Source organism: Podarcis raffonei, chromosome 6, assembly GCF_027172205.1.
Source record: "Podarcis raffonei isolate rPodRaf1 chromosome 6, rPodRaf1.pri, whole genome shotgun sequence".
NCBI classification, from domain to species: domain Eukaryota; kingdom Metazoa; phylum Chordata; class Lepidosauria; order Squamata; family Lacertidae; genus Podarcis; species Podarcis raffonei.
The window spans coordinates 50,991,629-51,005,340 of NC_070607.1; the positions used below are offsets into that span (position 1 = coordinate 50,991,629).

Sequence of the window (13,712 nt, forward strand, 5' to 3'; positions counted from 1 at the left end):
CGGCGTCCTGGTCGCACGGCGAGCGGGCGGGGGAGGTGGGGAACTCTAACCGGAAAGGGAAATACACGGAAACCGGAAGTAGCTTTGTGCCGTTCCGCGTGGTTTCTGAACCAGCGTCTGGCTGGAGTCGTGGAAGGGGCCGCCAGAAGAGGAGTCGTGGTAAGACCAAGTCTATAGTAGTATGTACGGTTTACGTGGGAGTAAGCGCTATTGAATACAGCGGGGGCTCCTTCCGAGCAGGATTATAAAACGCGAGGCGGTTTCTAGGCAGGGAAGAAGCCCCAGGTTCGGCTTAATGCAACGTTAGGAATGTGTTGGGGCGGCAGGTGGAAGTTCAACAGGTGAAACATTCCCGGAATTTAAATGTATGCCGTTTCTCCGTCTTTTACCAGCCTGGCCGCGGGGAGGCGGGGAAGCAATACCAATCTCTCCAGTGGAGAAATTGAAGGTGGAGCGCACTTTCTGTGTCCCCCCTCCCGTTCTTCGTGTAGCTCGGTGGATTCGAGGCGCCCCAAAGCACAGTGTGCAATGCCTCACGTAGAGATGGAGGAAGGCTTCTCGTCATCGGATTCGGAAGAGTCTCTTGTCACTGACCGAGAGGTAAGTTTAGTGCTGTGATCATGCTGCGCTGGAGTGTGGGCAGAATGTGTGTTATGTCTGGTGATGTTTAGCTCATTTCTCTGTAGCCTGCCGTGGAGGGCTACACTTCATTTCTTACAAAGGTTGTAGACAGGACTATATTTATATAATAGCAATACCTTAAAAAATAAAATTTATATAGGGCATTTCCCTATATAAATATCTTTACTTGCATGTAGAAGCAACACAGGGACAGCAGGGCTAATCCATGTTAGCTAGAGCTGCTCATGTGATGGTGTAACACCAGGCAACACTGAACGTCTCTCCATAGTGAATTGTGTAGGGAGCTTCCACAACCCATTTCATGGGTTCATCATACATCACATACATTTTTTGGTGTTTTAAGTAATAGCCCTATATTATTGTTCATATTGTAAGTAAGCAGCTGAGATGGAAAGAATAGTAGCTTGCCTAGTTGGTTTATGACTAGAGTGAAATTTGAGTTAGTAGCTTACCGACTCACACTCCTAGCCACCAATGCCTGTTCACAGTAGCACGTCACAGTACAGTGTCAATTCAGCATCAAAAGCAAAGCATGCTTACATAGGGCAGATAGAGAGCTGCTTTGTCTAATCACTTGCAATTTGAGCGCTTAATTTTAGGTTTCCTCTCACTTGTGCTCCTGTGTGCTTTGTTTCTTACTTTTTCCAAGGTTTCTATTATTAAGGGTTTGGGGTGGGTGAGCTAACATCCTTCTGTTTCAGCAATCTGGGATGCTGCTGATTTTATAACTTTTCTTCCATATAGCTCCAAGACGCATTTTCTAAAGGTTCAATCAAGCCAGGCCTAAACGTTGTGCTAGAGGGACAGCCGAAAGCTTTCAACAACGTGGTGAGTGCTGTACGAACATGACCTTTGTGGGATTAATTTGTGTGGGCAGATTGAGCTTCATTTGGATGGGTATACCATTTAGCCAGAATAAAATTGTTCAGCCGCTCAGTTCAGTCTATCTGCTGAACTAAAGCTTTAAACTGAATTCCTGGCATCTACAGTCCTTTTCAATTTTTGGAATGGCTTGGGCTTATTTATCTGCATGCTTGATGAGTCTCACCTTTTAGATTGGGCATCATCCACCACTTACATGGTAGCTTGATGCTTTACTCATTTGGACCATCAAGACATGTTGGAGGTGGGGCAAGAAAAAAAGTTGACACTTATTTGACTACACTCTATCAAAATAAGAGTGGTACCATGTTCTGCAGGCTGATAAAATCCCTTAAGCTATTCAGTTTCTTTCAAATTTATAGGTGAAATTCTGTATTGGCCTCTGTTTGTGTTGTCATTGTTAAGACTGAAGCACTAGGAGGAGTTTGAGGCTCAAAAACCTCTGGCATCTGTTTTGATAGTGAGCAGAAGACAATGCATCTTTTTGGGGTGGGAGTATCAGGACATGGTCTGTTTGGGGAGGAGAGATTCTAACATGGTTGGCATGTTAGTTATCGTGTAGATTTTGTGTTGCATTTAATACACAATTAATATGCTCTTTTCTAGGATGGATTGAAGCAGTGCTTGTCTGAATTCCAGAAACACCTGGCCTGGATTGAAAGGCTTGATGTTACCTCTCATTTGGAAACAAGTGCCACAAATGCAGCTTCTAGTCAAACACTTGACAAAGATGATGTTGACCCTGAGGATGACTTCAAGAGAGAGATGAGCTTGTAAGTCTGTGCATAGGAAGTAGAGCCGCTTCTTATCAGCCTGATGTGTTGAGCTTTTAGCTTTTTTCAGCCATATGCACAATGGAACAATATGTTAGTAGTTCAAGAGTTTTTTATTGTCCAATGGAAAAAGTAACAATTTACTGATGGTCCAATGGCTGCTTGCATATAACATCTTAATACATTATCCTGTGTTTCCAGCTATCGTCAAGCCCAAGCATCTGTTTTAGAAGCTTTGCCTCGGCTGCATAAGTTCAAAATCCCTACTAGGCGGCCTGATGACTATTTTGCAGAGATGGCAAAATCTGATCAGCAGATGCAGAAGGTAAGGTGCATGGTTCCTCTTCTTTTCTCATCTGGCTGCTATAATGGATATGTTAACAGTTGCTGGTCATATACAAAATTGTGGCTCATTGGGTCAGGTATTTTGATGGTGCCTGATTGTAATGCATCAGCAAATAGAGAAAAAGAGCTCTAGCAAAGTTCTTCTCAGTGCATAATGCTACAGATCATGAATTGTTAATTAAAAATTTGTTAATAAAAGGCCATAAAAAGCTTGCTTGTGAGCATTTTCAGTTTGTACTGAACTCTTAAGAAAGAGGGACTATAATGAAGATTGATTTTGTGTGGAACATAATGCTGCTATCACATACAACATTGGGTATGGGGCAAATGTGTGTAGTTTAGGGAAACAGGTCTTGCAGACTCAGTTGGGAACTGTGTCAGGCCTAGTTAAGCCTTTGGGTCAGAGGTTCCCATCCCTGCTGCATATTGTCTTGGGCCTTCAGAATAAAGAATTAGCCTTGGATTCTGTAGCAATTCTTTGGCAGCAATACATCCTTATCAAGCTCTTTAGAGAACTGTCATTTTTTTCTATATTAACAGAATGATGCATCTAAGGCTATGGATGCATTTTGAGGCATTAATAGTGAACTTGTGCATCTGCTCTCGCCTCTCTCTTTGGTCATTATGTATCCAACAAATAATGGTGGGCTATGAGTTTCTGGCATGATGCTTTTTCTTGTCTTGTGTGACCTTGCTGGAGAAAGACAGCAACTTTTGCCCAACAGTTATAGAGTCTGAGTAGTCCTAAACAGTTGAAGCAGTTGTCAAAATTCACGTTTAGGAGTGCAGCACACTAAGCTGCTTTGCTTTTCATTTCTGAAATTAAAAGGAGCATCATTGCCACAAACAAGCAGATTTCCATAGTCACAAATTCAGGGAACCTGCCTTCATCTGCATAAAAAGCACTTCGGTTGCTCTCTCTCAATTAGATTCGGCATAAGCTGAAGAGTAAACAAGAAGCAATGGAAAAGTCTGAAAGAGCCAAACAGCTCCGTGCCCTGAGAAAATACGGCAAAAAGGTGAGAAAAATGGTGACAAAAACACCCCCTTGGAATGGAGGAAGCGGGAAAGACACACCCATTGTTTTGATTGGCAGTCTCAGCATTGGAATCCTTTGGCATAAGTATCTAGAAATATCATGAACAGGACTCCTAGGGTGTGGGAAGGATACATGTGTGTGCAAAAAAGGGAGCATTTTGGAAAGGACTGGGGTACTGTGGAAGGAAAGCCTCACTTTTTATTTCTTGTTGGTAGGTCCAAACTGAGGTGCTGCAGAAGAGGCAGAAGGAGAAATCCACAATGCTGAATGCAATCAAGAAATACCAGAAAGGTGAGGCACTCCACTCCCACATTATCCTTCACTACTCCCTCCCCCAACCCTTACTACAGCAGTAGAAAATTGTATCCCTCTTCAGGCATTCCACTTGCATGTAAAAGCAACATGAGAGAGGGGATAAATATGCTCAGCTCCATCACAGTCCCTCCACAACTTGGGAGGGCACACTTCTGAAGCAGATTGCTTCCTGGGTTGTGGAAGCTCCCTGCATGATTCAGAGCCCTGCTGTCCCTGTGTTGCTTTTGCATGCAAGTAGAATACCTAAAGGAAGGCTTATGTGTAGTCCATGTTGCAAGAACTTGGTTTGTGGGAAAGCTTGTTGATACCTCCAGCCACTGCTGCATAGAAAATATAGAAATTATAATCTAGTACTTGAGAGTCTAAATCAGGGGTCAGCAAACTTTTTTGGCAGGGGGCTGGTCCACTGTCCCTCAGAACTTGTGGGGGGCCAGACTATATTTTGGGGGAAAAAATGAACAAATTCCTATGCCCCACAAATAACCCAGAGATGCATTTTAAATAAAAGGACACATTCTACTCCTGTAAAAACATGCTGATTCCCAGACCATCTGCGGGCCAGATTTAGAAGGCGATTGGGCTGGATCCGGCCCCTGGACCTTAGTTTGCCTACCCATGGTCTAAATGCTGCACAATATTCCTGTGCATAGATATACCCCTTTGGGTGATAAAGCAAGCCTTCCTGCAGTGTTTGTCCTGGAGTTTCTTTTCTGGCTTGGCATGCAGCTCATTTATTCTGTCTTTTATTTAGGTCTTTCGGACAAGCTGGACTTCTTGGAAGGTGAAAAAGCACCAGCAACTCAGGGAAAGAAGGCGGGGGCTGGCGGCCAGCATAAAAATAAAGGGTAAGGCCTGTGAAGTGCCGGGATGTCTACTAAAACTTGCATTTCTTTTGCTTTACCATGAATAAGTCTTTTATTGGATCAGTTTTGTTTTGTTTCGTGTTTAAGTTCAAAGTCCTTCTAATAACAAAAGTTGATCCATTAGCAGAGCACTGGAGGGGGAGCGAGGCGGCAGCGATGGGGTTGGATTGGCCAAAGGTGTTCCTCTGCCCAGCTCTCTCAGCTAAAGCAGCCTCCTGATGGCAGCTGAGTGGCATGTCATTCCATTGATGTGGCACTGCCCCTTTCATTTGCAAATGCATGTGCACAAGTGTTGTCAGTGAGGTGCCTGCTGGTGACAGTCACTGAAATTCTCCAAAACGGTGTTTTGGAGGTGGGGAGGGGCTGAGCTGGCCAGTTGGATCCCAAGTTGATCTCACTGCCATCACACCGACACCATTGGAGCCCAAGATAAAAAGTTAACTTCTTTCATTCCTAACACCTAAGACTAATGCTCTCAGAGCGCTTGATTGCTACAGCAAAACTAGCCTAGTAAGACCGAATGGTCTGAGACCTACAGCCTGTTGTTGTTCGGGTGCACAGAAAAAGCAAACTGACTACTGGCTTCCAGTGTTTCTGTTTGATGCTGAATGAGTAGTCTTTGCCGTTAGGTGTCTGGCAAAGTGGGAAGCGGGTTGTGAAGTGTCAGGATGGGCTGTGGGGTGCTGCTTAAAATAATGGTTTACTGAAGTTGGAATAATTCCTTTTGAGGGCAGGGAGAGAAAGATAATGTGTGCTGAGGAGCCGGACAGTTTTTGGGGAGAGAGATGGTTAAGTACCCAGCCATAATTAGCTGGTTGTTTTTCTTTCAGACCAAGTGCCAAACGACGCTACAAGAATCAGAAGTTTGGTTTTGGTGGCAAGAAGAAAGGGTCAAAATGGAACACTCGAGAAAGTCACAATGATACGTCCAACTTCCGTGCTAGTGTGGCCCACCACAAGGGTCCTGGGAAAGCAGGGAAAAAGGGTGCCAATGTGAGTATCTGCCATGAATTGTTTTTATTTAGACATTTAATGTTAATGAACAGAAGTGGCTTATAATAAATTACCAATGCATTCATATCATTTCGAGGGATTTTAATCAGGCTATGCTTCTTATGGTTTAGAGTGGGCTCTTGGTATTTATTTATGGCTGCTGTTTATTATATTGAGGGTGTGTGTTTGAGTTTTACTTACATTGCTTTATATATTGCTATCTTCTTTTTTAGTGAACTTTGTAAGGCAGGGTATAAATTCATTAAATTTGTAAGTGCATAAATTAAATGATTAAAATTTATCAGGGTGTCTTCTGCTGGCATAAATAAAAATTAGCTAACAGCTGCCAACTGGGAAAATCTTGCTGTAATCTGGCTGCTAGTGGAGCATTCGCTGAGCTGGTTCACACCTCACATTAAGCCACAGTAACAAGTAAACCATGGCGTTCTGTGAATGAGCAACAAGCAGGACTGTTCAGTCACTCTGCCCTGCCTGGACCCAGAAAAGCAACCCACAAGGCTTGGCTTGCCATTACATGTGAACCAGCCCATTGTGGTACACAGCTCCCCCTCTCCCTCCCTGCCATCACCCTTTCCCTTGTACAGTATAGCTAAGGTAGTAAAATGATAACATTCAATTTGTATCTCATTTTAGAAGAGGCCTGGCAAGAAGGTGAGGCAGAAAATGAAGAACCGTTCCCGATAACGAGAAAAATGGGTGACCTTTCCTTCTTCATGAAGTGTGACTCCCTACGGAACGTTGGCGTGAAGTGATGCTGACCTGGACAACATAGCCGTTCAGATTGCCATTCAGAGTCAGAAAGTGGTATTGCCTGACACCGGATGTACGCACTTCTCATACATAAATAACAAGCAGATGCCTATATTTCATACCGATTTAGTCTTTCTTGATCCTCCTTGTGCAAGATTGTGAATTAAAAAGTCTTGATAGCTTGATCATCTGTGTCAGATTGGGAGAGATCCTTTCTGGTTTGCACTGGGTCTCACTAAATCCTTCAATTTTTTGGGTACCTCATACATAACACCAGCCTGTGTTCTCCTCCCTTGTCACCCAGCAGTGGTGCATGCAGAGTACTAAGCAACAGCTTTTGTATTTCTGCCACTTTATGACTTTCTTTACTAAGGGCATTGGGTCCTCCTCTTCCATTCAACAGCAGAAGCTGGTGGTCTACCAGCAAATAATCACATGAACTACTGTTGCTGCTCATACCACAACTTCTGGTTGAGAAACAGATTGTCCTATCCACCCACTATAAAAACTGATGACAAAATGAATATGGTGGCAGAAAGAGTAGCAGGCAGTTTCAGGTCAGGTTTATTGTAATACTAAATGTTCACATAACACAGGACTTTCCTATACCCACTGCCTTGCACCCTGTGTCAGGCCTCTGTCTTATGCTTTGCAATAATTAAAAGATGGAGACCATGGAAGTCTGGAAGCCTAAATTTATGTCTACAGTCCTTCCCTTAAAGTCCTGCAATGCTGTGTTCCTTTATCGCTTATCTTTTGTCATCCCCTTCAGGCGCCACATAGCAGCCATATATCTGGTGATTTCAGTGCTCCGACTTGGGAAGTATAGCCTGTTGTCATTCCGGTTTACACTGATCTGTGAAGGAGAATATTACCATAGCATAAGAACATTTGGCATAAGGGAGGAGCTAGGATTTGAATATTTTCCCCAAACTATCTCCCCATTTGGTGAAATGTCTAGATTCTGATAGCCAACCAGGTACTCCCTACAAACTTTCAAAGCTTTCTCCATAGCTATAACAGCTTAAAATTATTTTCCTGTAAAGTCTGGATTCTTAAAATGCCAGACAACTACACACACTTCCCCAGAAGCTCCTTAAAAACCCACTTACCAAAGGTGTGGAAAACCAGCCGATTTCTTGGCTTTCTGTTTGTGGTTCTGTGTATTTCTTGTTTGGTTCAAGTGCAGCATGATGAATTAGTTTCAGGAACTTAGCTATAGGGTTAAAGCATTGGCAGTGAGACTTGCTTAGTGTAGACTGGGTGCAAGGCACTTAAATTGCACTGAAATTTTTAGATGTGATGATGCTACAGTGCTCTGTTAAATGCTTATACACTATCAATTTCAATGTTCTGCTTGCATAACTTATTAGCTTGCACCTTAAGTTTTTACATACTTCATTAATTTCACAATGCATGTGCTGCCTTTCATGGTCAATTCTCTCAAGTTGGCTTGCATCAAACAACAACAAAACGATACAACAAAATTAATCATATACCAATAATACCCACCACCTACCCCCTCAAAAAATGTTAGAGGAGTTGAACATGCTGTTGGTTCCTGCTGTGAATGAGGAAGGACAGCTGCTTTGCCTGTTCTGTGAGCAGCATTGCAAAAAGTTTGTATCTTTCGTTCTGTGTGTGTCAAATATCTAGAAACACCGGCAAACCTAGCAAAAATGCAATTGAATTTTCTGTGTATTTAATGACAAGGTCATAGAATAGGATAGCCCACCCTTTGGCAACCTGGTGCCCTCTAGATGCTTGGGACCACCACTTCCATCAGCCCCAGCCAGTACAATTGTCCTGGTTGGAGCTGATGAAGAGTTGTCATTCAAAACAGCTGGAGGGCATGAACTTTGTGAAGGCTGGAATAGCAGGTACTAAATCCTTCTGAAGAACACACTCTTAGCTTGTGTTATGGCTTTGTCTTGTTTCTCTTATTTTCACTCGGTCCTAAATTACGTAACAAAAGTGGCATTTGCTTACCATCTTGTTTCCTAATATTTCCAGTAAGTCTTGTACCCTGGCCCTAATTCTAGATTTCCAGGCACTGCTCTTCTGCACAGAGTATAGCAACTGCATGCTGATGCCTATGCTGCCATGCTCTCGCTCTGTAGATGCATGACAGGAGAATGAAGCTTGGAAAAGATTTTCAGTGAAGTTCACATCTTCTCTAAGGCAGACAGGAGGCCTGCATTGTTCTGGTAAAATGGGATGACTACAGTATTTTGTATAATTTAATAGAGGTTGCAGAAAACCCCAATTCCCAAAGACATGTCCTCTTGGCTGCTCTACATTTTACCCTTCCAAAAAGGTTAGCTGTCACTGGTCTTAAGCTAACTTCATTGTTGTCCCAAAAGGCTAAACTATATTACAACAGTATTTGCTGGCAATAATTCAAGTTACAAAAAGGCCACAAACCAGTGTCCATCCTGAACCAATATCCTGGATAAAGGCATTTCAACATAACAAGCACCATCTAGGTCTCTCAGAAACCTTAGAAAGGTAAAGAATTAAAAAGATGAAATGGGAACTAATCTAGTTGTTACTTTTAATGAAATAAGATTAAGTTGGAAGTCAAATTTGATAGTACCTCTGTGTGGCTAGGTAAGTTGGGGTTTGTTGCTTTGAATATTGAAGCTTGTGCTTTTAAATATTTATTTGCAAAAATATATCATTATTAAGAAAAAAACATAATGGCAGTGACTTTTTTCTTAACTTGAAAGTTTCAACACTCCAACATACATGGAAAGGAATTGATCCAATAAAAGATTGATACCAAAAACAAGAAATACAAAAATTGGAGCTATCAGCTGTCTCTTGCCACATTCCACTTCACATTGTATAGTATAATGCTTTTTGGTTTACAGAGGGAGAAAGAGAGTGAAGTTTGACGTTTAGACTTCAGTATGGTGCTACATACTTTGTCTTCTTTGATTCCTGCTGGAAAACATTTCATAAATGACTCCTCTCTGTTTCACCAACTTAAATGTAACTGTTTAAAAACATGTGCTTACCATCTGCAGGTTCCTCTAAGTTATCATGCCAAGAAGTAGGCTTTCGAGTTATGGTGTAAACTAAAGGTAAAAGCAAGATAAGGCAAATTAATCACTAGATAACCTTAAGCAAGGGCAGAGGAAAACTAACAAAGCTTAGAAATTTATCATTTTTTCCCCACACCTTCTGTCTTTGGCAGGAATTTAGGCCTTTTTCTTAAATGCAGGTTTTCAAAGAACCACAAGGATATTTGGGGGACAACTGTTGCATAACTTTTGGGGGTCCCACAAATAGGCATGGGAGACACGACAAAGCCAGCGCATCATTTTAGAGGAAAAGACTGGCACTTGGGATCAAAACTATTAGAGAGATTTGTGTAATACGTCAGTCTCCAGAGGGGTAGGCCTGTTAGGATATGTTTACGTTAGTGGCTTAGAATGCAGCAAGGCCATTGCCCCTGCTTCTGTGTTTCAAGCTGCATTTGCACAGTGGTGTTCGCATCAGAGATAGGGAAGGGTTGTCTTCCCACATTTGACATCTTTTTGATTTCTGACCCCTGCAATCCCCACCTTCCAACTCCTATTCATGAAGCTGTCATCTATATAAGTGTGCTCATCTGAGCATGTGAGATAGCTGTCTCAAATGTTCACATTGCTGTTTATTCCCCATCCAGTTTTCCAGCTAGATTAAAGCTAATTTGGGGGGATGGGGTGGGAAATGCATCAAACGATAGTATTTGTCAAGATCAGTATGGATTGTGGCTAACGTAGTGTCAACGCGGCTTCAAAAAGCAGTGGGTGCCCTGGATGGGGAGAAAGCAGTAATGTGAACATATCCTTAGTATGTGGAGGCAAGAGGATAGTGTAACAAGCTTTTTTGACGTGTTTATGAAACGGCTCTTCATAAGTCTTGTTGATTGAGTTTTAGGACTGCAAATCCACGCACACAGAAAACTGCAAAGATGTTATCAACAAGGACTTTCGGGTTAGCGCCATTGGCAATGGCGGAGTTCCTCTGACCGAGAGGAACCCGCTCCGCGAAAATCGGGTCTTGCCGCCGCGAAGGCGGAGACCCTTCAAAAATCCCAGGCGGAGGAAGCCTGGGAACATGGGATTCGGCTGACACCAGGAGCGCCTCTCCTACTCGCAGGGAAACCCTTTTTCGGGGATCCGAAGCGACGTGGGGTGAGCGGCGCGGTGTTTTGAATCTACCGCTACTTTTACGGAGTGAAGCCGCACAGCCGTTGCTGGAGAGCGCTGACTTTTTCCTGTGGACAATTGGACTCTAAACAAGTACCCGTGAGTAGAACGGAAAATTGGATTAAGAAGCATTTTAATTTGGCACTGAAGCGGGAAGGTTCTAAACAGGAAGTCCGCCTTCCGCTTTTGTAAATAGACTGAAGCAAAAATTGTGCAAGCTAAAGTCTGGAAAGTCGTATATAAAGGTCTAAATTTCCTTCAGTTTTAACCACAAAAACCCCTCTTGGAAGCAGGAGAAAAGAGGGGGAATTTTGATTGTTCAAGCCTGCAGGAGAGAGAGTAAAGAAAGATAAATTTCCACCGTCTCAAACCTGGGAACGGGGTTTCAGAGACAGAAATTTTGGGGGAAGTTAATTGACTGTGAATGGAACGTTTTTTGACAGTTAAAGAAGAGAAACAAATTGATTCCAATGTTGCCTTTTGCATTTAAAAGAAACAAAAATTTGAAAAATGAAAGTAATTTTCTTTTGTTGGACCTGCTTTAAAAAGATGGATACAAATAGAAATTGTCTCCTCTAGAGGGAGCTTGTTAAATTGTTGCTGGAGTCGATCTGGGGATTTCACAGCTGTGGAAATTAGGATCGTGGGACCAGACTCTGACCTTGAATAAAAATGTGTTTAGAAGAAGTTCTGGTGCTTGCTTTTTGCAAGACAAGCGCTTTGTTGGACCAGATGCATGAGAAGATGGATTTGTTGACTGTTGCAGTCAAAAACTTTGGACAAACAGCGAATACTTATATAGAAACCATTCAGGAACCAATCCAGGAACCTGTTTTGACAGGGCAAGTACAAATGCAGAAGAAAATGGAGGAGGTTGCTGCTGAACCTCAAGTAACACAAATGGGGAGACCCGAGGCCCTGCAGGAGCATAAGCCGCTGTTCTTGAAGATTGAATCTGGAGTGGGCCAGGGGGAGTCTGGAGTTGTGGGGGCTCTTAATTTTGGAGGGACTTTGAAACACACTTTTAAATACTTTTTGGACTACACTGCTGACTGTGGGGAATGGGCTGATCTGCTGAGGGGAGATGGAGATATTTCTGGGTTGGAGTCTCCCCGAGACCTACTCCTCAATGAGAAAGGAAAGAAACTAAGAAAGAGATCAACAAAAGACAAGGTAAAGTGCAGGTATAAACAAGAAGATCTGCAGAAGGGACATGGAAAAGACTTAAGAGCCTAGGACATAAGATTACCAGGTTGATGGACTAGATGGAATGGACAGTAAGGACTGACATAACCCGAGACCAGGAAGAAGAGATGTTGGAGGAAGATTGGAAGAAAGTTTTTTAAAAAATTTATTTTGGGAATTAGTGTAAAATTAATGAGTATTAGGAAAAATGTTGGAATGAAACTATTTGGCTTTAGTAGAAATGATATAAGGAGTTATGTACAAATAAGTATTAAGTTTTAAGCTTTAAGGTATTTTATGGTAAGATAAGGTTAAAATAAATTAAGGTAAATTGAACGACAGAATATAGTGAAAGATGGAAAGGATTTGCTGAGTTAATTAATAGGTTAGACTGTTAAGATAAATTACCCAATAAAAATTGAGAAAGATAGAAAGAATTTGCGGAAACAAATAACTAAACTAGAATACAAAAAGGGAGGTGTGAGGAGGTCGATGAAACAAGTAAATGAAAGATAAAGATATGGAATATTGGATGTGTGTTTTTTATTGTTATTGTTGTATTGGTTTTTATGTTTGTTTTTTTCTTTCCTTTTGTTTTTTATGTATTGTAATGTATGTTTTGTTAATTTTGTTGTTGTTTTCTTTTCTTCTTTTCTCTGTAATTTTTAAACTTCTAATAAATATCATTTTTTAAAAAAAGATGTTATCAACAAATGGCTATTCTATGATTCCCTCCTTGACACTGAGAATGTGGTTTAGGAATATAGGAAGATGTCTTATACCAAGTCCATGTAACACAGTATGGTCCACACCAGCTAACAACAGCTCCCCAGGATTTTAGGCAGGATTTTCTCCCAGCCTCACCTAGAGATGCTGGGTATTGAACCTGAGACCTGCTGGCACTGAACTGCAGCCCCTCCCCTTTAGTTATTGCACCTCTAAACGCCCCTGATCCTATGGAGATCTAACCGCTCATATTGCAGCTCATATTTCTGCTTGGGCATTTAAAGTGCAGTTTATGTGATATCACTCACAAATTGCTGCTGCTGTGAGGGTCAGTCTGCATACCTTTAAGCTCTAATTCAACTACCAATGCTGCTTTTGCATTCCTTTCCTACTTGTTTCTAACCTTCAACTTTCCCTCCGTTACACAGATATGTGTATGTGCGCCACAAACCTGTGGATCACACTCTTTAAAGTGCCAAAACCCCCTCTGGTGGTGGTTGGGGTTTTTTGTTTCAGTTTGCAGCAAGTGACTTGATCTTCTAGAAACGTATGACAACCAGCACCCAAGCACGGTGCATTCGTGGAAAGGGGGAAAACTAGAGCTGGAGTCAAGAGCCAGGGGACTGGGAAGCTCCGTCTGCCCATGAGAAGGGGAGAAGTCTCTCCCCTCCCCCCGATACCCCCGTACCCGTCATCAGGGGGTTCATCGCGTATTCCGTCTGCAGGCGCTGGCATCGTAGCTCCTTCCGGACCGTCTCGCAGAAGATCTTGTTCTGGCTTACTGGGTCCAATGGTTCCTTTGGGACCCGCACGGCTCCTGCCATCTGCCGCTATCTGGGTGGGAGGCTATTTAGAACGTGCCCGGGGCGCCCCGAAATGCCCTTCGTGTATGTTGCGGGCGGCGTTTCCCCACCTTTTCGTATCCTAGCAACCGAGCGGAACGTCGCAGCCGAAAGTTGCGCCGGGATTCTGACCGCGC

General features: G+C 42.7%; 2 protein-coding genes across 2 annotated transcripts; one reads left to right on the plus strand and one right to left on the minus strand.

Moving 5' to 3' along the window:
* Positions 1-42: 42 nt before the first annotated feature.
* On the plus strand, positions 43-6,735 carry EBNA1BP2 (EBNA1 binding protein 2). The gene is made up of 10 exons (XM_053392774.1): positions 43-159; positions 393-600; positions 1,387-1,470; positions 2,131-2,297; positions 2,499-2,622; positions 3,572-3,661; positions 3,897-3,972; positions 4,748-4,841; positions 5,690-5,852; positions 6,507-6,735. The coding sequence occupies exons 2-10, from the start codon at positions 529-531 to the stop codon at positions 6,555-6,557; spliced, it is 921 nt and encodes a 306-aa protein (XP_053248749.1). The 5' UTR covers positions 43-159; positions 393-528; the 3' UTR covers positions 6,558-6,735.
* Positions 6,736-7,171: 436 nt separating this feature from the next.
* On the minus strand, positions 7,172-13,673 carry CFAP144 (cilia and flagella associated protein 144). Its single transcript, XM_053392784.1, has 4 exons — positions 13,422-13,673; positions 9,644-9,703; positions 7,736-7,839; positions 7,172-7,479 (listed from the first exon to the last, which is right to left on the minus strand). Exons 1-4 carry the CDS (start codon positions 13,555-13,557, stop codon positions 7,366-7,368), a joined length of 414 nt encoding a protein of 137 aa, XP_053248759.1. The 5' UTR covers positions 13,558-13,673; the 3' UTR covers positions 7,172-7,365.
* Between the last annotated feature and the right edge of the window lie 39 nt (positions 13,674-13,712).